A 27,395-nucleotide genomic window follows, 5' to 3' on the forward strand; every position below is an offset into this window, starting at 1 on the left:
CTGAGTCATATTCTTATTCTCAATAAACACTTAAAACATTTTTATATCTGTGGTCTGTGTTAAAATTCAAGCGTTTATGGGAGGCCCCTGATGGTTTGGGGCCCCTAAGCAGCAGCTTAGTTCTCAATGCTTTGGGCCACCAATTACAATCAATTTTGTAAATTTTATTCAAATTTTACATATGAATTTTTGACCAGAGCCTTGTTTTAGTGAAGTCCATTTACAAATTCAAAGCAGCTGGTTACAAGAGCATTTTATTTGGGGGTATCAGAGTAAAGCGTTGTATCCATAGGATCCCCACTTTTTAATTACTTTTCAGATAATCCATAGAAACAAGCTTCTCAATTATGTACCACTGTGTTGGTTTCTCACCTAAAACCCAAATAAGATGCAGTCATATTTCCACTCAGGCTCTTAACACCTTCAGAGCTTTATTAATGTCTTCATGTAGACAGGAAATATGTAAATAATATTCTGACTGGGTTTAATAGATTATGTCAAACAAAACAAAGCCTTCCAGAATAAAGTCCAAAAGAAGTTCAATAAAGTGAACTTCTTCTGGACTGAAATATATTTTATTGTTTTTGTTTTACAGAATATCCTTCATTCTGCTCTCTGGTTTTCACATAGATGATCAAAAACAAGTCAGCTACGTCTGGGTCTGAAGTGTTTATTTATTTATGAAAAAGCTCAAATAAATGGCCAAGGAGGAGAATATGAGCCAAACACCAAAATAACAAGTTCTTCTTTATATTAATAAAACACGTTTTATTAATATTCCTTACAGACATATATAAAAGGCCAGATATACATAAGGATTTGACTGAAAAATATTCTTTCAAAATAAAAAAGTGCAAACATCACAGCGTCTAAAAACATGTGTGTTCTTCTGGGAAGGAACATAATTTATCCACCAAACCTCTAAATGTGTGGATTAAACTATTTCTGCAGCAGTAAATTGTTTTATTTTAACTTAAAACACATTCCATACTTTATTATTCTTCCTGAATACATCAAAACACATCACATTTTTCATTACTAATGCCCACTGGGTGTACATCAAACTAACTGAAGCTAAGCAACACAACAGCAGTATAAAGTGCTATTTCACTATTCAACTATCAATTACAAAAGCACAGAACAGAAAATGAGCAAACATCTGAAATATAAAAGCTTATCTTCAATAGTAACATCTAATCAGAGCACAGTAGCATACAGATATTAAGCTTCACGTTTCTGTGTGTTGTAGTAAAGCTTAACGACTTTTCTAAATGATTCTGAATCTGAACTAAAGCCGTTTAATCTTCCACTAGAACCAGTCTAGGGATTCTGCAGCTCAGGCTCCGGGCCTGAGTTTGGACTTCCTGAGGAACTGGGAGGCGGTTCTTTCATACGAGCAACTCATCAACTACTTCTACCAGTTTAGTTTACAACTGAAGTAATGCGCTAGAACCTCGCATATTCTACTTTCATATTTTCATCAGACCGAACATTCGCTGCACAGGCTTGATTTCCTGTTTATTCACAAATATCGCCTGCGTCTCAAATGAGGAGGTCAGATTATATATTCAATGTGAACATAATGAAGCAGAGAAAATACAAAATTTTGCTAATATTGTGTTTTCAGTTCTTTAATCCCAAACAGAACCAAAACTACTGAAGGGAACAAAGAAAAATTATCTTGTAGCTTCACAGCAACGGACCCTGCAGTGATTACTGAAAAGTCAACGCCATCATTTCCTTATTACAAATAGGAAAAAACACAAAAACATGTGCTTCTCTGTCCTAAACATTAATAAGATAACTTCCCATCAGTGCTTTCTTTAAAACGTCTCACCAAATCTTTTCACTTTTCCTCGGCAGATTTTAGCTGATTCACGATATAATTATAGAATTGTACATTTTTATACATCCTTCCAGTCAGAAACAATCCTCGGTTATTTATATTCTGATCAGACGCAATGTCACACTGTGTGGGTGTGTGAGCGAATGTTAAAAACAGGACGCCGCTATTTTAAAACAATCGCCGACTTATTGTGGAGAGGATATTTGAAACAGTCTTATATTAGCATGTAGCATTGCTAGCAGTCTCCTTGTGAATTCCCCTGAGAATTTATCCACACCAAAGAGTGTGATCAACATGCTTGTGGTAGCCGTTATGCTAACGTTGTTAGCGTTACAGATAAACTGAGCATTTTAGCTACCTTTTCATATAATAGACTTTGTTATGGTGCATTCACTGACTGTAAAAATATTTTAGGACTCAGCTGTCAGCGTCCATCAACCTAAAAACGGTCAGATTCTGGCAGTATGTTTATTCATGAAACATCTGATTGTTTTCACAGACCAGTTATATGCCAGACGTTAGATGATGTCACTTCCAGCTGACTGGTGTCAGCATGTGAAGCTGCTAATTATGTTGATGTGTTGTGAAAAGCTCCAGGATCTACATGTAATGCAGGAAGAAGGTCCATTAGAAAACAATCTGCTGTCAGAACCGAACCCATACGGGACACAATCAGTTGTTCTTTGCTGCAAATAAGTGATATAACTGATAGATTATTATAAGGTCCATTAAATAAAAATATGTTGAAGAAAAGCAGATATAGAAAAGCTTAAATAATGGATTTTGGTCTCTGAGAAGCCCTTCAAATGGAACAAGATATCAGTAGCATGTTAGGATGATCATACTATATCATCACCACAACCTTGACTCTAAGTCAGTGGTTCTTCCACTTAACTCTGCCTCAAAGTGATTGTATCGATCTTATTGGTTCAGCCAGTGCTCGTTCTGTCAGTGTTTTCTGTGAGAACATCACAACGCAACAAACTCACAGGAAACCTGAGCTCAGAACTCTGCCTCTGTGTCTCACAGTTGACCTCACACCTTGAACTCGGAGCGGCTAGCTGTTCTCGGTCGTCTGCAGCATGTGATTCTTGACGGACCCGGAGCTGGTGCTGCCTAGAACCGACCTCCTGGCCTGTTTCCGGACCCAGTTCATCATGCAGAACCTCAGCATCAGGAAGAAACCTGGAAACAGAGACAGGATTCAGTCACTAGGTCACAGTTTAGGTTCAAAATGTTTTATGAGTAGGTAATGCAAGCAGAATATGGAGAAAGAACTGACCCAGAGCAATCCAAAGGATAATATGGACAAGAAATATAAATGTTGACTGCATGCTAAATACTCACTACTGTTCTTTATTTATTGTTTTTTACTTTTGGATTGCTTGTTGTATTCTGTTTGTGTTCAATACATTCAGAAATTCACTTTAAGGAAAGATAGTGCTAATTATTCTCATGAAAAGGAATGTTGCTGACAGAAAGGGAACTGAAAATAACTTTTAGATCTGGATGAAAACCTTGTCTGGTCCATGTGAGAGGAAGCAGTTTTTAGTGACCTTGATTAGACCCAAACACTCCATCATTCCTACATTGATACAATAGAACTTATCTCTCTGAGACAACAATGAGTCTCTCTGTGCATCAACAGATTAAAATAGTAAAAAAAAAAAAAACTGAATTTAATCACACGAGATAATAAACCCTGAGCTTTAGCAAAAACTAACCATAACAAGTGCGAATAGGACAGGATGTTCACCACTGACACAAACCTTGAAAGGAGTTCAGGAAGCAGGAGAGGAAGAGGATAAAGTCTGACAGTGGCTCAACATTCAGGAAGGTCAGACCCCAGGTTACTCCAAAGAGGCAGCTGAGACCCCAGATGCTGAGGAAAGCCACCCGGTTCTGCTTCCACTCGTCCCTGGTGCGGATCTCCCGGAACACCAGGAAGAGCATCACGACCCCAGAAGACACCAGGACGGCCAGCAGGGCTATGGTGGTGAAGCAGTGAGCTAGTAAGGCGTTTTGTTCATTCAGTTTCATCCAGCACCTGCAAAAAACAAAAACATAAGTCAAAGGGAATGATCCTGAATTCAACTTTTATTGGTTCTGAAACTTTTCCATTCCATAGCCTCCCAAACAGCGTTAGCTTCACGCTACGGACTCCCTCTGCTAACCCACAGACAATGCTACAAAATATGTAAACACTCAGTAGCTGCTGAAATGTTTTCTCTCACTTTTATTCACTAGCTAGAGGAGCAAAGCTAGCAGTATAGCAAGTAACTTTTCAATAAGTTGCTATAGAATAGAAACAGCCTGTCTTGTCCCACAGAGGAAACATTCAGATTCAACAGCAGGATCAAGGTGTACAAGTTTACACTGAAGATAAACAAGTGTTAGAAATATATAAAGAACAAGATCAACAATAATGCTAATTATAATACATTGTACAAGATTATAACTAAATACTGTGCAATTATCAAAAATAGAAATACAATTGATTAGGAAGACTATTTTAAACTTAATTTAAAATTTAACTTATATTTTATAGCTGTGATGCAAAAACAGATTAAATTTGATGCTAAAAAACATAACTAAAAATTTATCATTCAAATTTATTTTAGTTTTTTTCCAGTTTCCCTTTCTGAGGCCCCTCTAATGCCCTCTGGTGGCCCCTCAGAGGGCCGCACCCCCCAATTTGAAAAACACTGCTCTAGCAGACATGCACATGTTAGAGCTCTTGATTCTCTTATTTACCACCCAGAAAAAGTCGGATGTTATGTTGGATCAGATGTGAGAAAACTTACATCCGATAAGGATCATCTTTTTTGTCAGCCTGTTCAATTTCTGACATTCCATAAAAATCCCCCACACCAGCCAGGACACCAACAGGAACAACTGGGAGGACTGGGACAGAAAGTTTAACAAGTCAAACATGATCATGGCTTCACCTTTAAGACAAAGGTCATAGTGTGAAATAACGCTTTCCACGCTCACCAAAACCGATCAGATACCACACGTAGGGCCGCGGGGAGGGTCTGAACACCATGTAGACCAACCAGAAGGTGTTAAGCACTTCTATCCCCATCCAGGTGAGGGAGCTGAGCAGGGCATAGTGGAGCAGGGCCCCCACCCAGGTGCACACATCTTCGCCTCCCACGTTGGCCAGAACCCCAGTAAAGAAGAAGAGCAGGCTGAGGAGGGCCAGGGCCAAAGCTAAGCCCAGGTGGATGGCTACAGACTGCTCCTTGGTCCGTCTCCTGATGGGACACAGGAAGAGACAGGAGCAGGTTAGCAAAGAACAAACAGAGGAAAAAACAGCAGGGGAAAAAAACCCATCTAAACAGACCAACGTTTTATTTTGTTCAGTTTAAGTATTTCTAGAGGCTCTGTTGACATGAATCTCACACCACATGTGAATAACAACCCAACTAATCCACACATACCAGCAAATATAAATAAACAAGTCAATACAGTGGAATGGTACAGCAAATATACAAATTAGACAAATAAATCAAGCATTAATTATTGCTCATTGATGAGGTATGAAAAGGTTTCTCATTATCCAAATAGAGGCGTTATAGGTTCTCTCAAGATTTTCACAACCTTATAGCTGCAAAACGTACCGGTGGCCTTGGTTACAGAAATGCATTGATGTGTGAATACATCAATGATTTAAAAGTGAAAAAGACATTTGACCATAAACCAGTCACAACTAGGCATTCTATTGCTGCTGCTGTATTTCTGACCAATCAGAAGGCTTGTCACAGAGGTACGGAGCTCTGCTAGAGAGATTTAGAAAGAGCTCAAAGTAGCAGATACTGGCTTTCCATGAAAGCCACTGGTGATGCACAGGACTCCACTGATTTGCTGCATAACAGCAAAGCAAAGAGAGTTAATTTCCTGAAGTCATTTTTCCCAATTCATGTAGGTCCTAAAATAAATTAACCATGAAGTTTGAAAAGTCCTAAATCCAGCCAAGTGAAACTTGCAGAAACTCTGGTTTAATGTCGATGTGCTCAGAGTTGGTTCACCTGTTCCTGCAGAAAAACACGATGACCCCGATGCAGCTGATGAAGGACGCTGCACAGCCTACATATGTAATAGCAGTAAGTGCCAGTAGGTGGCGCACCGGTTTAGGCTCCAATTGCTGCAAGAAAACAGTGCAATGAGTAGAGCAAAAGGGTGTTGCGCAGTAAAAAATAACATCTTTTGTGTATAAATTCACTTTCATATATAAGAGAAGTAAAATTCTGTCTGATTCTTTGATTTTTTAAAAAAAAAAGAAGAGTCTGAGCAGCATGTCTCACCACCAGCACTGTGAAGTAAGTCAGATGGTCACACTGGCACTCTGTGTGCCACGATCCTTTCCTCTTTGTCTTGCATCCGAACTCCGACCAGTTCACCTCCAAAGGATCTGCACCATTGAGATGACACCAATAATGGAATCATTATTGAATAAAACACACCGTTGCATGATCAGCTTGTAATCTCAATTCAAACATTTCCGACCTCTGTGAGTGTCCCAGGAAACACATTTTCTTCTGAGGTTCCACTGGAAAAAAAAAAAAAACGCAGGAAGTTTAATTCACACAGATAAAGCTTTGAACGCATGTTTTCTGCAAACTAAACTATAAATTAACTGCATGTTTCCTGTCACCATTTAAAAAAAACAGAACAAACTAATGTGAATATGGCAGCCTGATGAGCAGCGCTGTGCCCTGCACACAACAAGCAACAGGTGAAGTTGCCAGCTGGTTTTGCACAAGCAGGAGAGAAACCTGCCGGTGGTTTTGGTGTGTTCTCTAAATTGCTCTGAGTGAGAAACAAGAAGTTGTTTTTGTTAACAGATTTAGAGATAAGCCACATCTGTAATTTTATCCGCTAACACTCTACGCATTGGGCCTTGAAAACTAACACAAAAACCCATTAACTTATTTACCATTAAACTAAGTCTTACAGTCACAAACCTCTGTGTGATTATTTTTTTGGTGATAGACCAAAACAAAATTTACTGTCAAGTGGAAGGAAAATACTAAATGGTTTTCAATTGAACTTTAACAACAAAAGCATGAAGTGTGAAACGCAAATGCATTTCCCTGCTTTACTCTTTCACCAGCCTTCCAACAGCTGGTATAAACGTTGGTTGATACCAGCATTGTTGTACGATTTATTATAAAAGTGTGGAAAAAATACACTATTAGAAAGAAGGTTTGACATCAACAACACATTCAAAGCAACCAAACAAACTTACAGGTATGTATTCATGGTCAAAGGAAATCTTGACCGGCTCAGGCAGATTAGTGATGATCTCATTCTCCACTGAGATTTCCACCACATCCAGGAGAGGTTTGGCGTCCTCAGAGCGTACCTGGAATTTACCCACAGACACACGTTTACCGCCCAACCACCACATTACACAGAGAACCAGGGAAAGTGGATTTAGCAGGGAAACAAAACGGCAAACTAAAAGCTTATTGGATCTCCTTACAGTTTCACGCACTGCCAGTGAGAACGCCGGGAACACGGAGATGTTCTTAAAGAATGTCACGGACACTTTGCTCGTTGCTGTCATGGCTGGTTTCAGGGCAGAAGGGATGTCGACGGAGACAGAAGTCTACAGACAGAAAACATGCACACAACGTAAATATGTTACAGAGTGGAGACATTTACTTCCTAGTCAATCAGGAAAACACCCTCATAGGTCAAGACCTGCCACATAAGCAGAGTACTGCTTTTCTACAAGAGAATGAAGACATTTCTCAGCCTATCAGACCCGTCACTGTGCCACCCTGCAGCTGTTTGTTGCTGTATACACTTGTAATGAGTAGATGTGTCTGCTGATTGCCGGGTGCTTCTTTAAATGACTTTATTTTTAGACACTTTGCTGGAAAATGCCAGCTCTCTACTTGACTTGGCTTTCATGTGGCAAACCTCTCACCTATTTTTCTTCTCTCCATCACTACTGCCCTCTACTTCAGTGAGCATTAAGTCCCCGCTCGTTTGAACCTTGAGCTCCTTGGTGACAGAGTTTTTTCAGCGACTAACAACCTTTAGTTCTAGTTTCATGCAATCCCTTTTCACTCCCCCAAAACATAAGAAATGTTGCTCTAAGGTGTGAAATTATGTTTGTTCCAGAAAGGTGTGGGTGAAATGTGATACAACCACACTGCTACCGATGTGGTTGAAACGCTGCAGTAACAAATGGACACGTAAAACCGCCATTTTTATGTTGAGTTCTTCAGAGCAACAAGTTAAAAACATAAAATACTTTTAAACGACTGAGGGCTGTGAGAGCAGAGCTGCTTAAGAAGCAACAGAAGCTGCGGTTTACGTGTGAATTGATTCCATCACACAGAGCTGCAGCTGCTCTACGTTAATGTAGGAATTGATAGTAATTAAGCCACTGAATTCAGTATTTATGATTATCAAAAAGAAGAAGTGTTGTGGTGGGTTCATAGTGAAACCAAACTGGGAGGAGAGCGACCAGCAAACCTGCAAACTATGGCTTTGGGTTCCCACGTATCTGGTTTGTTGTTTTTTTCTTCCAGTGACCCAAAAGGAGCTAAAACCAGAGTAAATGACATGACTAATCTGCTAAATAAGTTTGTGTTATGAAGGATGTAGATTCTGCTCTCGAAGAAGATCAGGATGTTTTAGAAAACAGTAATTTGGTGGTGGTGATCCGACTACAGTCAACTCAGCAGAAAGTACCAGACTATTGCTAACTGTGAATGAGATAAAAAAAGAATGATGTTGTTTTAATTGTTTTAATTATTTCTTAATGCTCAGAACGAGTTTTACATTTTAAGTTTGTGTTTTTTATTACAGATTTGTGACTAAAGGCTGAAGATTTTGTGACAACTTCTACTTCAGTGCTTCTCAAAATATCAGTACGAAGAAGCATTTATATGATTGTAGTCATATTTTCTTCTTTTATATTACACACATGTATTTAGCTGCACACCTTTATGAACATTTTATAGAATTTTCACATCTGCAAAAAGGCAGATTTCCCTCAGCATGATGCTGTTGCCACCATGTTCCTCATGGTGTATTTATACCAAGAATACGTTACATCGTGGTAATCAACCAAATTAGGTAACAGATTGAGGCGACTGTTTCAGCTGGATCTTATTTAGCTGTATCAGGGTAAATGGGACTGAATGAATACATATGACACTTTCCTGATTTTTATTTCTGAAGAAGTTTGAAATGTATCATTTTTCTTCTAATTCGTAATTATGCACCAAATTTGTATTGAGCTGTCACATAGAACCTCAAAAACAGACATTAAAATTTGTGTTTGTAAAGTAATGAAATGTAAAAAAAATCAAGGTGTTGATTTACAGCACAAAATAAGCAAACTTTTGTTTCCAAAAACAGAGCATATGACTTTAGCTATTCTTCAGAAAGTGTAAATATAATATTGATATGAAACCTTTTGCTTTGGTCCACTTGTTGAGACTTTTCCCCCTTTGAAATCTTTCTTCATCTCTTTCTCATATCTCTGAGCGCACGGATGTTCGGTGTCGTGAAACCTGTCCCAGAAACAGAAGCGGAAACATCTTCAAGCTCAAAAGAAGCAACTTTATCTCAGAGGCACAAACAATGCTTCCTGTTTGTAGATGGGTCCTTGATTACAACAGCATTCCAATCAGTGAAATTAGTAGTCAACACAAACACAGATGAGGACACACTGTCATGAAATGTGGCAGAGGGTGAAAAAAAAAGCGTACCCTTTGACAGAGGTCTGGTTAGCGAGGTCACACAACTTCTCTGTAGAGGAACAAGTTATAGGGTTGGGTCACTTTGTTCACATGAACACATTTAAACAATGAAATGAACAAAAGTGGATATAATAAACTAAACAGCTAAACATGATTGATGAACAATTTGTGTTGCTAACGTTAACCCATTTCTACATGTTTCATTTAATAAAATCCATCCATCTTACTGCAGTCAGTGAACTGTCCCTCGAAGTTGTAGCCTTCCAATGTTTTATCTGTGATGTCATCATTTCGGACTCTTCCTTTGGCGATACCATATTTTGCTTCAAGCATATTGGCCCCATTACTTAAATCTGTGCAACAATTTTGTGCAGGACTTGAAGGAGGGCAAATAATAATATTTCTTTCTCCAACCTTAAGAAAATAATAAAAACAAAACCAAACTGGCTTTTAAAAGACAGTTAAAGGAATACACAATGAAATGTGAGCTCAACCAATCAAAACACAACTAGCATGATCTTCTTTTACTGACTCACCTTAAGCATCATCTGGTCCAGCAGAGGCTCCCAGTGCAGACAGAAGTCCGTATCTGGGTGAATTACGTATTTATCGAGAGGAATCACCTTCATCTTATTACAGTTGGCAGTGATTCTTCCTCTGATAGACAGAGAACTCTCATTGGCTGAAACATTGAGCCCTGCCAACCAACCAACCAAACCAGAACCTGGAGAGACGTCGATGTTCAGGCTCAGGGGTTTGTTTCCGTGGCGCCATTTGCCACAAAACTCCAGAAAAGGGTCATGTTCACTTGAACCTGTTGAAATGACAGATATGTCTATTATTCACGTGAATCACAAGCTTAGATCATTTTTATTTACTTTTTAACACACTTAATTTATTTGAGTTACCTACAGTTACCTCATGTAACTGGACTTATCATTTCTTCAGAATATGGCTCTCTTAACACTATCAAGAATCTATCACCATCACTATCCCAACAGCAGGGGGCATTTTAACAGGAATTAATCTTCACAACAATAAATTTAAATTCTTATCATGGTAAAACATTTATCACGATAAACAATAAACGTCCGCTCCTAAAGTGTAATATTTAGATCCCACTGCCACACCAGTCTCACACTTTCACAGATTCTGTTTTGTGTATAAATGTTTTTAATAAAACAATGACGCTGACTGTGCCAGGCGAGTGATCATATTCTTTCTGTATCAGTTTTAGATACTATATTAATATAGCAAATACTGTAAATACATCCAAAAATTCCCTTAAACTGTCATAATGAAAGCTTTTCTTAACAGACCAACATGACTACATGACTGTACCTTCCATACATAGGTCATCCGTCCTCTGCACTCCTTTAGCCTACTATAAGAACTAAGTTATTCCTGAGATACTTCCCAGTGTTTTTGAAGGCAGAGGGCTCCTTCTAATACAGAGCAGTAAATATTAGCAGCTATGATATGCCACTGTCCTGTCCTGACTAAGATAGAGAAGCTGTGAACACCCCACAGCTGAAAAAAGAATCACAGTAATCAAGTAATGATTAAATTAAAGCATGAATATAAATGTCTAGATCAGTTCAATCTGACTAAAAATGTTTTATTTATCCCAAAGGGAAATTAAATGTTGTCACATTGCATATATTTCTTAAATATTAAAATGTTATCTGCATAAAAGTCAATTATTTACTGATCAGATGGATGCAGTGACGGCAGTTTAAGTCCGACACACTGACATCACGCTGGTCATGCTTCGTGATCACAAAGCGCAGTAGCATATACTGTACATGCTGCAATGTTTTATTACATTTAGTCATTTTCACCTCTGTTTGATTTGATGTGACTTCAGGAAAAGAGCGTTTCCTGACGTTTTGGATTAGTGAGTAAATAATAGTTCTGAGTGGTGTGAATTCCTATTTAACTTTTACTCAAGAAAGAATAAAAAGATCATTTTGCAGATAATTCTTGAAATAGTGATTGCACAAGTGAAAGAGCACCGAGGTCAAGAAGATTTCAAATGTGTCAGCAGAGCTGGTGACCACACCTATTACTGAGGACAACTTCAAAAAGCAGATCGTAGTAAACAGGACTGTTCTTTCACATCTCCGTCTTTTGCTGACAAAAATAGTTTGGTTATTTAATTTCTGTCATTTAAAAACATTGATGATACAACACACAACATTATTTCTGTTCATTTTTATAATGAAGGATTCACATTTTTCAGAAACTTTGAATCTTACAAAAGACTAGGTCAATAAAAAAGGGAGTTTTAATACAGAAATGTGTGTTTAATGAACATAATGTAACTCAGTCTGTAGTTGGGACTCCGTTTACAAGAATTCCTGGCTCACTGGCATGAAGGAGCTCATCCTGGGACTCTGCAGAGGGGTTCAGGAAGCTCAGGTTGCTTCAAAAGCCACATGTGTAGTCATGCCTCAGATTCTCTACAGGGTTCAGGTAAGTCCTGTTTGCCGCAAACCAAGCAAAATGACACCACGGTCATTAAAGTAGGAGGTGTGTGCCTTGGCAGCTACTGCCTCCAAAATGCCTCTCAGCATGAAGTGGCTCCTTGTCTGACTTTGGGGAAACAGTGAACCAACACTAGCATTGCTCCTCAAGTCATCCACCCATGTGGATTCTGTTCCTCTCCACTATTCCTCCAGAAGTTGATTTCCACATGAAATACAAAGTTTAGTTTCATTTGAAAGGAAGAATTTGGACTCCTGAGCCATGTCCTCTTCTCCTTAATCTTGGTAAGACGCTTCAGATAATGTCTCTATTCAAAACAATAGAGCGTTTTGAATGTTCTTTACTTCAAAATGCTCTCAAAGTGGCAATGTTTTTACCTTTCACCAATATGCTTGAAAAAAGGGCTCAGTGAATGAGCTTTGGTAGCTGAGCCTTGTTGTCAGGGTGTCAGTGACTGGCTACTGGACAACTGTCTGTCTTCTCCATTATTGTGAAGCCATAACAGAACATTTCTAAATAGAAATGTTGTTTTATTGGTTGTATGTGCTATGTTTATTAGTGCTAAGCCATCAAAACCCAGTCAGCTGCACTAGTCTGCATGCAATAAGTACAAGTTTCCCAGTTTGAACTGATTTGAATCCAGATATGAGAGGAACCTGCTATGGCAGAAACAGAATAAGCACAAAATAATGGAAAAATATAAATACTAAGACTGGTCTCTGTTATTTCTAATTTTTTTCCATCTGTTTTTTTCTCAGTTCATTGAAATCACAAATGCCAGAAGTCAACAATGTTTGGATTCATTAAACTGCACCACAGTAAGCTGAAACAACACTATAGCAAGAGCTGAGAATGGACAAGTCCACACTAAGAAAGTTGTTGTCTTACCAGCTGACAGGAGGCCGATGATAAAAAACACAGTCGTTAGATGATCCGCCACGCGGGTGTTCATGGCTGTCAGCTGTGATGGAGAAGCAAAAAAGCAGAAATACAGTGAGAAAAAAGGACAAACCCTGTGGTTTGCAAGTAGAGTGGCATTCAGCAATTAAATTAAAAGTGGCTGCCCATCAACCACAGGGTTCAATGAAAAAAAAGATCCAGTTCCTGTCTATACAAAGGCAAATCTGAGAAAAAAAAATCTAAATTGCCTTTTTGTACAGACACACTTCCTGAGTAAAACAAAAAAGTATCCTGGGGTTCCTCATATTTGACATAATGCAACATTTTTTTAATGATATGATTGTTATCCAGCGGCCTGACCTGCTATCTGTCCTGTTATTTCACTGAATACAAATGAACTCAGGCTGAAAATACACACAAGGACCCTTATGAGCTCTTATCAATGGAAACAGGCCTTCCCTTTAACGGTCAGGCTCCCACATGCATCAGCAGATCGTTCTCGCCGCCTCCCTTTAGCAGGCAGCTATTACTTTCTCAAGGAGGGTGGTAGCGTAGCCTGATAGCACTTTACTGCAAAAGCAGAAGTTTCCACTGAAACTAAAAAAAAAATAGACAGGTCTGCACATGTTCCCTCTGTAGAAGGAGAATTAGTAGAGTTCGAGAGCACTACCAGTGGTCTGCTTGGTGAATAGGGCCTTCTTTTGGTTTTCCCTCGTTCTAATGAATGGCACTCTGCACTCGGGATTATTGTCTGACTGTCAAGGTGAGGCCAAATGGATTTACTTTCACAAGTGGAGCGTTACAGCTTTCAACATGATGTTCCACTTGATGTATATGTGAAACTGCATTAGAAACAGCATTAAGTTTATTTCAAATGTAATGGACGCAGAGTCGAAAAAGAAAGAAGAAAAGAAAGAGCGAAAGGTGAAGGAAAAGGTTAAGAGGGAAAGAAGCCTAGAGAAAACACAAGCCGACATCCTAGACGTCTTTACTGTTGGGTTTTGACCCAAACATGTGACAATGATGTCATTAAAACCCCATAACTGTCATGAGGACACTGCTGTCCACATGGACTCATTGGAGAACATGTAAATATTTTGAGGAAGAGAGTTAAAAAATTTGATGAGGATGTGAAAACTGGGCTGAAACCACATCTCCTTCAAGAACTACAAAGAAGGCCTCTGAAGAAAACTACACCAGGTTGCATCATACTTTCAGAGAACCATGTAGTTCCTACCAGACGTACTTGCAAATTGACCCGTCAAATACAGTCTGCCGCTTGAAGTGTTCTCGGTTTCAGCCAAAGATGCCAGCTCACCAGACAAACTTCCGAGTGTGACGCGCTATAGACGCTCATCGCCAACGTGTCGGTGAACAAGCTAGCCTGAACTCCACAAACAACTGCAGGTATGAGTCTGTAAACAAAGCAGAGGCTGCTTGTGGGAGCACGCTGGGTTTCTGTACAATGTGCGTGACAGACAGCATTTGTGGAAAGAGATGCAGACAGATGCTGATGATTGTGGAAGGGAAACAGAGCAGTTACAGATCTTCAAAACATCACAGGACAGACAGGAACTAGTTGAACCACAGACATTGCAGAAGGGCAGGCAACAGAAAGAAACAAAGAGATGAAAAGCTACGAAGACAAGAAACCATACCTAGTTACTCAGACATCTATATATAAACAAGTACACTAGGACACACACCTGATAAGTGAGGAGAACCTGAGGTCAGGTCAAATAGATATTGGTTAAAGTGCTTTTTGGTGGCGTTGAAGCAAAACATGCCCATTCTCATTAATGAATGGATTTTTATGCAAGAGTCATGTTTATTACTCCTCATGAGGCCGACCTACAGTGAAAAACCATAAAACACAGATTACTGTATGTGTGTAAACCTTTACCCTACTACAATACACCCTCTTCTGGTTTGTTATTTTCTCTGTTTAATACGTATGTGACACAGTGACACCACCATAGGTGGTTAAAGATTGAGAAACGGCTGCTTTACGAACCCACAGAGATAAAAGCCTCCTGAGAAAGCTGTGCAGCGGCTTCATACAGCACAGCGGCTGTGGTATAAACCGAGGACTTGTCCATGTCTAACTAAGGCCTACATAGCAACAGCTCACAATACCAACATCTAACTCCGGTCCTAATACTCAGATTAGTCAAATTCATGTGGCAGAACAGATTTGCTGCGTTGTCAAAAGGTGCATACACCATAAACGTGTATTTCTTACACATTATGTCATTTTGATGAATACCTGAGCTGTGATGGTGGTCATCTAAATTTGGGACAACATTGGTTTCAAAATGCTATCTGGAGTTTATATTCAAAGGAAAACTCCCATTGTCATTTCCTGTGGTTGTTCTGTCTCTGTTGTGATAAGAAACAGATAGAAAAACAGTCACGTAGGCCTGTCGCGATAAACCGTAAATCGATTAATCGTACGATAAAAAAAACCTATCGACGTCATTTAATTTATCGTCCATATCGTCTCTGCTTGTATTTTTCTCTTTCTATTGATGACGCTGGATGTGTAGGCTCAACTCCGGCGCTATCCACTGACCCCTCCCTTCCTCATTTTTTAGGAAGGGAAAAATGAGAAGGGAGGAGGAGGGGACTATTACGTCAGGTAGTCAGCGCGCACATCATTTTGTACTGCTGCAGCTTTAGAGCCCCGTGAGGAGTTAGCAAGGTAAAGAAACACTATCTCATATTGGGGGAGGAGGGACTCGAAATGGAACTCGTTTCAAAGCCGAACGCAACTGCCGCAGTGTGGGAGTATTTTGGATTCAAACCAAATGACCGAGGCGAACCGCTGAACCTTTGCGAGCCGGTATGTCGCATTTGTCATAAAATAGTAGCAACTAAGGGTAGCAATACAACCAACTTGTACGTGCACCTAAAGCACAACCATCCAGTAAAGTTTTTCCAGCTGAGGAGGAAAAGTACAACCGGTGGCCCGTCTTCGTCTTCAAGTTCGCGACAGTCCACCGTCATTGAAACATTTCATCGACAGGAAGCATACAAAAAGGACGGCGCAAAGTGGTGCGCGCTCACAGACAGCGTAGTTCGCTTAATTGCTAAAGAGATGCTCCCATTTAATATTGTTGAAAAGCCGGCATTTCGAAAAATGTTGCAAACTTTTGATAGACGGTACGAAATCCCCGGAAAAACATACATATCACAAACGGCAATTCCACAACTTTACAGCAGTATTAAAGAGGACATACTGAAGGAGATAAAAGACATTTCATTTTACTCTGCTACGTCGGATATGTGGTCAAGTTCAAATATGACTCCTTATATGAGCTTGACCATTCACTATATAGCTGCTGACTGGACCCTGCACTCTAAATGTTTAGAGACCAGGTATGTCCCAGATAACCATACTGCTAACACCCTGGGTTAGCAGTATGTGGCCTTAAGCCACACAAACTCAACATGTTGGTATTTCTTGCTCGGAATCTCTGACTAAAGTAGCTACAGATATGCCTAAAGATTGTTGAGGCATCTGGTCTTATTTAAAAATGTGCTTGTTTCTTTGCACTATTTGTTTGTAAAATGGCAGTTTTCCCCATCTTTATTTAAATCTAATGATATACAGACTTCATAATCTGTATTGTTTTGGTTGAATGTAGTTTTTATTTCCACTGTGGTTTTATCTTGTGCTTAGTTTTTATTCAAGTGCATTTTTTGTTAGAGACCGAGAGTCCATTTAATTTTTATTTCTGCTTGTTTTATTTTATTAACCAGTTCCAGTGTTGAGTGTTCTTTTGAAAATAAAGGATATACATCTTTGGCAAGAAATCGCATGCATTATTTCGTCATTTCCATTAAATCAGTGTAAAAAGGTCTTCAGACAATACTATCGTCTATCGCAATAGTTTTTTGAGACAATTAATCGTTCAGCAAAATTTGATATCATGACAGGCCTACAGTCACGCTAATTGATAGGAGCCCGTTAATAAAACCATGTGGGAACAGTGAAAGCATCTTTGCAAATGAGTGAAGCTCAAGTGTCAGGCCTTCAAAGTTAAACTTTCAATAAGGAACCATCGATACAAACTGCACTGCAGAAACACAAGATCTTGCCAAGTATTTTTGCCCTAGTTTCTAGTGCAAATATCTTAGTACACTTCAAATAAGACAAAACTAACATAAGTAACTTTTCAGCAATACGTGGGAGCTTCTTTTTTAAGTAAATAAGTCATTAATATTGATTTTAAAAGTACTAGCAGGTTATTTCACTTACAACAAGACATTTTTTCCATGTTACAAGGGAAATAATTTACCAGAACTCATAACATTTAACTAAAACTGACTCATGTTGTTATTCCTATGCTTTTAATTTTTGAATGAGATAAGAGTAATCATTTCTCTAATTTACTGTTTTCGCTATTCATTCATTCATTCATTCATTTACTGTATTTGTTTATGTACTCACCCTAGTGAAAACAAGGGCGGTACCAATTCATTTGACCTTTACAATAAAAAAATACTATTGTCAAAACATCATCTTTACACTAGTAGTCTTCACTGGAATCTATCTGAGAATGTCAGCAACGTTCTCTAACTTTGAAGTGGTTGGAACGTGTAAACGCTGTGGATCACAGGGTTCTGGCTCAAACTCACAATTCCAACCGCAGATCTTGCACATCTGCCTCCTTCACAAGGATTGCTTGATTTGTTGCTTATTGCGTGTCGCAATAAGCAACAAATATGACATAAATTGAAACAAACTCATTAATTTCCATTTGAAGAATTTTATCGTTTTTCTCTTTTCTCTCTTTCTACCAAAAACTGGATGACAAAAGTCTTCAGTCTTTGCTTTGGTCTCTACTAGTTGATTTTTTGAAAGGCAATTTTGCTTACAGAGACTTCCCAATTCATTTTATCTGTTATTTTGTTAATTTATTTTGGATATTTGAAGCGTCTTCCGGTTCCTGTATCAAATGTTCTTTAGAATTGAAAGTTTATTTATCTTTGAGAAGCCCTGCGACAGACTGGCGACCTGTCCAGGCTGTACCCCGTCTCTCGCCCGAAACGTTCGCTGGAGCATCCCTCCCGACCCCACTAGAGACAAGGGTTTACAAGCCAAAGGCATTTATTCATTGCAACAACTTGCAATGAAAACTAAAAGTTTTCTTTCACTTCCCAGCTCCTGCCTGTGAGAACGAGCGGCACCGGAGCAAAACGTGTACATGTGAAACTACAATATCGGAGCAGCGCTCCAGAAGCACAGATGCACAACTTCACAGTTTCAAGTTTGGCATGCACACTTATCTTGAAATGCCTCACTTGCTCTCTTTCACACATCAACGCGCCAGGACAGTGATCCTCTTACTACGCCCAGACAAATCACAAAATCACCCCGGCTCCCCCACCACATCGCTATATTAAGCGGAGGGCTTTCCAGTAAACCCTCCCTTCTGTTGTCATCGCATGGGGGTCTCACTGACTCACACAGGCCTGCTGTCTTCACAGGTTTCTCTGAACGTCAGGCCGTGGGAGCAGCGTGAAATGCAGGCAGCAAACATGAGTCAACTGGATGTGTGAGATATTTCAAAATAAACGAAAACAGATTACGTTTGTTTTCAGGCGTACCTATGGTGGAGTTGGTTTAAAAGTTATTCATCTTCAGCCCAACAATGTCAGAATTATTGTATCTTGGGCTGCACAATGGAGTGCATTTTTTATCATTGCTGCAATGTCAGGGTGTACAACAAACCCAAAGGATTGTAAGTGTTAGATTTTTGTGAGTATGTTTCTTTTTTCATTTTTAATGTTTACATTTATCTTTATCTTATTGTTTGGGAAAACATATTCCTTTTTTCATTGTTTTTTACATTGTTAAAATTATTTTAAAAAAACTGTTTTTTAACTTTTGTTTGCATCTTTTCAGAGTATCTACTCCCTTTTAGTAAAGCAAATATCAGGGCACATGCATTAAAAGATGGAAATATCAGACTCCTTAGGCAACACAGAGGGAGGTGGCACTTTGTGGCTTGTGTCACTGTGATAGTGAGAGATAAAATTATTTATTCTCTCTTTATCTGGGATTCTGTGACTAGTCAGCATATTTGATGGGATAAACAATAAAAATCTGTTGTCATCGATACTTTCACTGGAGAGAATCACTTTGAGTCTTTTAAACTTCCATCTTGAAGGTCTGCAAAGATACGCGTGTGAGAGTTTGTGTGTATCTGCATACTTCTGTCGCTCCAGTCATCTGTTGCCTCTTTCTGACATAGATTTGCAAAACAGAGCAAAGCGTCCCTGTCGAGCGATCTGGTGCATAACAAGCTTTGAAGGTTTTGAAGACCAATGTGGTTTAAAGTTTGAAGGAAGTTTGAATTAGGTAACAATAAAACAGAACCAGCAGCACATTGGACGACATCCTGCGGCTCCTTCTGAGCCCTGAAAAAGACAAAGCCGCCATACCTGCCTGTTCTTTCCTCTAAATTAGTGTTTATGATGTACAGCAGACACTTACAGGCATTCTCACTGGAGGACTCTGAAAATGCATAACTATTCTGGCAGATCCTACCAGAGCCATGCAGAATATTATTAGAGGGTACACACAAAACTCTGACCCGACCCACATGAGTACAACCACATCCCCAACGCGAATCATGTGTGTGGCGCACAAACCTTACCCACATAAATACAGGTCACAAGAGCATGACGTGCTTGGCACTAGGCCTGTCACAATAATCAATAAATCAATTAATTGCATAATAAACTAAAACAAACTCAATCATTTCCATTGGTATAATTTATCACTTATCTCTTTTTTTCTCTGTTTCTACCAAAAAAACTGGATGATAAAAGTTTTCAGTTTGTTGCTTTTGTCTCAACTAGCTCTTATTTTGGAGCACAGTTTTGTTTACAAAGACATCGAAATTAATTTTATTTGTTTTATTTATTTTGGACATTTAAAATGTCTTCCAGTTCCCGTGTTAAATGTTCATTATAATTTAAAGTTTATTCATCTTTGAGAATGGGCTCTTGCATTATTATTTTGCCATTACCGTTATAGTCCTTGAAAATGGTCTCAAAACAACAATATTATCGTTTATCGCAAAAACGTTTGGAACAATTTATCGCCCAGCAAAATTGATCATCGTGACAGGCCTACTCGGCACACGGAAATATGCCACATTGTGCTTGGCTCACAAAAACAGCAGACCTGATACACACAATGTAACACACACACACTTATCTGCCTGCAAAGCCTACTTTTTTTACAAATTAGACTAAATAATAAAGACAGAAAAGCAAATCCTATCCGTCTGTCTGCAGGCGCTCCTGGTGCCGCCTCCAACAGTCAACAGGCAAAATCAGGTATAGGAGAACCTAAAGGTAATTTCTTTTCAATTTCATATATATTTCAAAAATTACAATATGAAACAAAACTGCTTTATTCTTGTCCTAATGATTCTGATGATGCAGTATCCTCCTTTAGATGTTGGTAGATCTAACAGTCCTCATCTCTTACATGAGGAAACAGCGCGAGTTCTCGGTCAGATAAGAATGTGCTGAGTTTCGACAGTCACCACCTGATATACTGAAAGTCCGGCTGTTTCAATTTTTGCATCAGGTTTTCACTTGGATAAGCCCCAGAGAACCATGATAAATGTTTCACAGTCAAACCGCTGCATGTCATTTCAGGCTCCAGCATCTTTGTTTTTGTACAATGGGGAGAAAATGAAAGTACCTGAAGGAAAAACCATCCAGAACATACAAACACTACGGAATATGTACAAGGCCAACTTCTGCTTCTAACCCTAGAAATAGTTTTGAGTTGCGACTAGAGTCTTAGATTATTCCCCAGATCTGAACAAATTGAACAAATGGCTCCTCTGTGTTTCTGACATGACGTTCCTTTGGAATGGTAATCAACTTCCCCTTGATTCATACCTAACGTGACATGTTACATGGTTCTGTTTTACTGCAGACACCTCACGTTATTCAAATTCAACCACTTGAGAAATGTTCAAAGCTTGACAAAAAACACAACCACAATAACCATTAAGCAGAAGTGACCAAGCTTGCACATCAACAGTCATGAGCTGCTTACGATAAAAAAAGGATAAAATAAAATTATATATATATATATATATATGGTCGTGGAGACCGCACCTCCTATAAGAACTGCTGTTTTTAACAAGCCTTGAAAATACCACTTCCTGTTAGTCTCAGCAGTGTGACAGCCTTTCTGACGCCTGCAGGACATTTTGAAAACTTTCCGTCACACACCGCATTTTAGGATTGGCACATTATGAAAATATGATTTCACAACATATTTAGAGTGAGCTTTATAGTAAATAACTATGCCCTAAGTTATGGTGGGGTTACTCCTGTCATCCAGAAAACAAATTTCGCTGCACATAAATTGTTCCTGAAGTTACTGGGATAAAGGATAATATTATTGTTTTGAGACCATTTTCAAGTAATGTAATGGTAATGGCATAATAATGAAAGTAGACCCACTCAAAGATTAATAAGCTTCAACTTCTAACAAACATTTAACACTGGAACTGGAAGACATTTTAAATATCCAAAATAAATAAACAAAACAACAGAAACCAAAAACAAAATGAATTATAAAGTCTCTGTAAACAAGACTGTCCTTGGAAAAAAAGGTCTACTTGAGACCAACGGACCAGACTGAAGGCTGTTGCCATCCAGCTTTTGGTAGAAAGGGAGAGAGAAAAGAGAAAAACAATAAATCATGAAAATGGAAATTATTGAGCTTGTTTTGTATTGGTTGATTTACTGCTTATTGTGATTATTGCCACTAATTCAGATTGTGGGAAACGAAGGAGTTTGTCAAGAGAAATGTAGGCAATCAGTATCCTGGACAATGAAATCGGAACCGCAAACCGTGCGAGTCTGTGCAGCTCACTTAATGCACCAATGAGTCAAGAGGAAATTGTGGATAAAAGACCAAAGGTCACCTCACCAGTTTGGCCGCATTTTGGACACTTAAAACAAAAAAAACTGAATCACTAATTATGGATATTGACTGATTGTCAATGAATTGCTTACATCGTGATGTGTTTTTCAGACATATCGCCCAACCCTCACTGCACTTGATGCTCTCTGGAAATTTAAACATCCCCGCATTCTGCCGCCGTCTTCACAGGCGATAGATTTAATCTCCTTCTGCTGCACTCCCATGGCAACCACTGAAACCAGTAAGCGTTTCATCTCAACTGCGTGAGTTCACAGAATGTGCCTGATAGGTGATCTCAATATCTCTCTGCTCTGGCACCTCGCCGACATTTTCTAATGTTTTAGGATTGTAACGTTGCCCAGCCCTGTTTTACAGTACGAAGTGTCTGGATGACTGTCCTGGAGCAGTTTTCCAGTCTACACGGCGGTGCGGGGAAGAATGCACGAGGAAGAGGAATCCGGGGAACAAAAGCAGCTCTTTGTTGTCAGGCATTAGAGCCGAAGTGACAGCGAGCGTGAATAAGGGTCAAAGATCACGGGCTGATTCAGAGCCTGTTTAAAAGACGAGCTCAAACAGCACAGGCAAACGCATGCAGAGTCCTCAAACGCTGCACAAGGTGCCCATGGAGAGAAGGCGGGGGAATTCATCTTCCTTCATACTCCTAGCAAACGAAATTAGTATTTTGTAGAGTTGAAGAGAACTCTCTCCTGAAGGATAGTGCTGAGCTCACAGTGCTGCAGCCAGAGGCACCGCTAAAGGAGGAGTGCCGATCCCTTCTGCATGCCTGGTTATCAGACAAGTTTGGCTTTCTTTTCTGTTGCTGCTTGCTGTGGCTGACAGCTTTCCATGTGACAACGACACCAGACGTCTTCATGAAAGTTAGAATTTCACTGGGCAAAGTGAACATTTACTCACAATCTCTTCCCACGCAGCAAGCAAAACAAGACATTGCTGCCAAACTGTGCCAAAACAGAAAAGCATATTCTTCCCCCCCCCCACACAAAATCTCAGACATGGAGCTCTAAGGTCAATGTTGCCGACGTGAGATGCACCCTAGGATGCATTTGTGCTGCATTCTTTGGGAAAGCACCATAGTGATGCACAGTGCACTCTGCCCTGCGTCTTTGGGGAGGAAATTGAAGGAGCAGGTGGAATGCTGCAGATAAGCCCTTTGTGGCTGAGAATAAATCAATAACTACTTCGCTTCCAGACAAAAAACCAGCAATTTATTAGACCTCAATCACTCCCAGAGTGTACATAAGGTGTGGATCAAAGGGTTTTTAGTTTGCCATCAAGTGCTTTCTTTCCCTCACTATAAAAAAATGAAGTCAGCACAAAGGAGAAGAGGTGATCTGCTATGAGTCACCGCTAACGCTTGCATTTCAAAAGATGGGGATTTTTTTTTATACATTCGTTCACTTTCGGTTTCAAGCGACATCTCTGATCTGCATGTGCTCCTTTAGGAGTCTTTCAAAGGGGTAATTGCCCTCGTTTTACACTTACTTTCACACGGTTTTTTTTTTTTTTGTTCTTGATGTTCCTGCGAGTGAAGACTTTTGATTCTACACCTTGGCACAGACAGAAACCACATCCTCCAGCTGAACGAAGAGCGGAGGTTAGAACCGTATAAACGCTGCTCGGTTCCTTTAAACACATATTTATTTACTGTGTACAAATGTTTTGAGTGTGTACTTAGTTTCACCCCGAGCTTTTTTATTTTTGGCAGTCAGACAGGGGTCAGCATGGACCGGTTATAAACTAACGTAGCTAAATGATTTCGCCGACCTTGTTCTCCATGCAGCATCACTTTCTCCGTCAACTCAATTAGATAACTTGAAACGCTAAGAACTGTAAAAAGGAAAATTTGAGCAACTAGGTTACTGACTCTTTTTTTAAAAAAGTATTTATTTAGGCATTTGTATAATGTTACCAATTAATGTTTTACCTAATTTAGAATAAAAATATAAATGTATATATACATATATATATACATACACAGTACAGACCAAAAGTTTGGACACACCTTCTCATTGAATTCAATGAGAAAGTGTGTCCAAACTTTTGGTCTGTACTGCCATATATATATATATATATATTTTTTTTTTTTTATTATTATTATATCACAGCCCCTACCACACCTGCTGCTGCACAGTCCTGGTTGGCTGACAGTTTTGGACAGAAATGACCCAGTGCAGCCCAGCTACAGCAACAGGTAGCCCAACTAATTAAGCAGCCAATACCAGCTTGTCATATTACTGTTACTTAACAATAGTAGTCTGCACAGTAAGTGCCTAAAGTTTATTACTATGTTGTAGTAGTTGTTGTTTTCTTTGTATCAATAACCCCCCCCCCCCAAAAAAACAAAAAACAACTAATAAATACAAAGACATTCTAGCTAATTAGCTATTAATTACGTTCTTTATTTAACAGCAGGTTAAACAATTTTTTAGTGTTAAAAAAAAAAGAATGTATTCTTGCTAATTTTTTTATGTAGTTTACTGCTCTTTTTATGTATCATAATAAATGAAATAGTATACTTAAATTCGACGCCTCGGGATTTAGAAACGTCGACAACGACACTAGACTTTTACAGCTAGCAGCTGGTTCAATAATGAGCAGGCTCACCTTGAGGCAGGTCTCCTTCCTTGTAGCTTCGGTCTTTGTGCTTCACCTGGACGCCCGGAGCTCAGAGCCTCCTGGTAAAACTTGCAGCCGCTGTTGCAAACCAAACGAGCCCGGAGGAGAGTAGACCAGATGCGGCGTGAAGGAACACAACGCGCGGCTGCAACTTCTGGTGAGAGCGCAAATGAACTGGTTAGACTGAGAGCGAGGCAGGTTGACCAGAGGGGAGGAGAGAGGGGCAATTCCCTGTCACTTGCTTATTGCATCAGTTGCGATATAGTTTCTAAATAACGTGGAAAAATGTTCGAACAGAATTAAAAAATAAAAAGTCTGATCGGAAAAGCGCGCGCGTGTGTGAAGCGTCTCATTCGGGACGTCGCGAGGACCACTCGGTCCGAGTGCGGAGAAGATTCGGTTCGGTCCCGGCGGTAAAGGAGGGAGAAGTCAAGGCAGCTTCAATACAGATGTGCTACTTTCTTTTCTGATTTTCAAAATAAAGTTTCAGGTCACAGCAGAATAGCGCAGATAAGTCACTTCCTCGGTAAATGACAGTTTTTTACTTATTAATTGCTTTTCAAAGTTGTTTAGTTGTTTATCTGTTTAGTCATTGACAAACATGTACTTTAACCCTTTCATGCATTAATTATGATCCATTGTGTCAGAATTTTTCCCCATTTTTAAAATTTGTTTTCTTAAGGCATAAAAAAAGGAATTTTTTTTTGTAAAAATAATTTTTTTTTATTTTATTTCTTTTTTATGTGATCAATTGTAATTTTGTCCAAGTACAAAGTTGTTATTTGAAAAATACATCAGTAGTATTGTTCCTTAGGGGTTATCTGACGTCACAATATTTTTTTTACTTGCAAGAGTCGTCTACAGTAGAAGGAGGGACCTGGTCGGTTCTCATGCTTTTTTGTCTGTCGGCCATATTGTATTTAACAAAAATAATTTCTTGCATTTGCAGCTGATGGCCATTTGTTGATGGTATATTTTATGATGCATTAGTGTCCACTTCAGTGGTCTGTGTGCCTTTATAACATAAAAATCCACAGGAAGCACAAGAAAATGGCTTTTAGATAGCTGTCCACTGTAGTGACCACTATGCATGAAAGGGTAGGAACTGACATTGTGTTTATGTTGTATACTTGATTTAAAAGAGATTTTTAAATAGGCTTTTGTCATTTGCATTGACATTGTGAAAGATGTCTATGTAATGTAAAAATGTTAATTAATGACTGACTGTTTAATAGGATTGCATGAATAAAATAATTCAGCTCCATTTTTACTAGCCTGTGTTTGCTAGGTGACCATCATTAATAAATCTAGAAGTCTGGACCCAATTCTCATTTGAACAAAGGATCTGGTCTATGTCGACCTGGTTTGCAGGTCCTTGAAAGAATGCAGCCCCTGACTTTAAACACACCGTGTGTCTTGTGCATGCGGCCATATTAGATTTTAAACGTATTACTCAAGGACCTCCCACTTTTCCAAATCAGAATTCCAACTTCATTCGTTAAACTGGAAACGTCAAAATTCATACCTCTCAGTACAAACAAAACAGACCACAAGCTTTAAACATGAATGAGCTTGAAGACAATAAGCATCATTGTTCGAAGCATAGACTGAGACCCTTCTCTCCTTAAACCCAATATGTTTGCTAAAGGTTGACCTTCTTGTGTTCTATACTTCTAGATGAATAAATTATGCAAATTTAAAGTTAGTCTTCTCTTCTTCCATTCCTTTTTGCTTTTCTCAGCCCGCTCTCAAGTCTAATAGGTTTCCCTGTGGCAAATTTGAGCTCTTATTTTGCTAAAGACAATCCCTATTTCCTGTTACTCTTGTCTCTCTTTTCTGTCAGGTGTAAAGGAGAGAGCCATAACTGGATGTGTGTGCAGAGAAAGGGGGTTCAGTGTTAAAGAGGCCAGAGGGCAATGACTCATTTACCTTTCTGAGGCGACTAAATTACGCAGCAGAAAATCTCAACTTCCCTCGGTAATTGAACTGTTATGGCTCCTTATTGCATTAGGTTGCGCTATCACACCTCCTAATCTATTTAACTGGATTTAAATAGATTCTTTGTAAAAGGGCTTCTTCTCCTGTAGATCTCCAGGACAGGTTGGAGGTCAAATGGGGATACTGCTAATGGGAATTGCCTCCTTTGGGGCTGTCCTAAGTGACATGTCAGCTTCTCTGTGGGAGAATTAATACGAATATTAATATGCAGAGAAAATAAAGAGGTTTATCTCGCTGTCTCTTGTGCTCAAGCAGACGTCAGGGTTTACAGACCGAAGCCTTGTTATCCGCTTGTTATTACGTCTGTAAGATATAACCTCAGAAAGCTGCAGAAGGGGAACTCACTAAAGCAGAATAAATTATGCAAACGGTAATTTGTCTCCTATCTCACTGTGCGACAGATGCATTTAATTGTGGCAAAAGAGACTTTGCAGCCAACTCCTCCTCCTCTCATTGTTTGCAGGAACTACAGCAGGTACTGTTTCTGTAACTGCCGTGCACCTGCATCTTTGGTCTGCGTGTTTGTGTTTAAGCAAAATCTGTCGTTAAAGGGAGTTTAAATCACTTTCAGTTGTTTTTCCATTTCTTTTTAAGCTAGAAATGGCTGAGAATTTTTTTTAAAAAAGTGTATTTCCCTGACTTTCTGTAGTGAATATATGAGCAGGCGTTTGCTTGTTCTGATCTCTTTGGAAATAAACAGCAGCAGCACGATGCCGTTCCAAGCTCCAAGGTTTGCTCAAAGGAAATGCGACGTGCATTATGTGCAGATGACTTCTCAAAGGAGGCGGCGGTGTGTGCAAAGGTCTTGTAGACTTCGTGATGAAACTAACTA

The 27,395-nt window shown here is 39.3% G+C and overlaps 1 protein-coding gene across 1 annotated transcript; it reads right to left on the reverse strand.

Annotated features, from left to right (window-relative positions):
- Positions 1-654: 654 nt before the first annotated feature.
- On the reverse strand, positions 655-24,991 carry LOC102219314 (adhesion G-protein coupled receptor G5-like). The gene is made up of 15 exons (XM_014470048.2): positions 24,554-24,991; positions 12,949-13,021; positions 10,110-10,387; positions 9,801-9,987; positions 9,583-9,622; positions 9,285-9,384; positions 7,335-7,460; positions 7,098-7,214; positions 6,356-6,398; positions 6,154-6,260; positions 5,878-5,993; positions 4,841-5,103; positions 4,651-4,750; positions 3,616-3,893; positions 655-3,031 (listed from the first exon to the last, which is right to left on the reverse strand). The coding sequence occupies exons 2-15, from the start codon at positions 13,010-13,012 to the stop codon at positions 2,904-2,906; spliced, it is 1,947 nt and encodes a 648-aa protein (XP_014325534.1). The 5' UTR covers positions 13,013-13,021; positions 24,554-24,991; the 3' UTR covers positions 655-2,903.
- Between the last annotated feature and the right edge of the window lie 2,404 nt (positions 24,992-27,395).

The sequence above is a fragment of the Xiphophorus maculatus genome, chromosome 4, assembly GCF_002775205.1.
Source record: "Xiphophorus maculatus strain JP 163 A chromosome 4, X_maculatus-5.0-male, whole genome shotgun sequence".
NCBI lineage: Eukaryota > Metazoa > Chordata > Actinopteri > Cyprinodontiformes > Poeciliidae > Xiphophorus > Xiphophorus maculatus.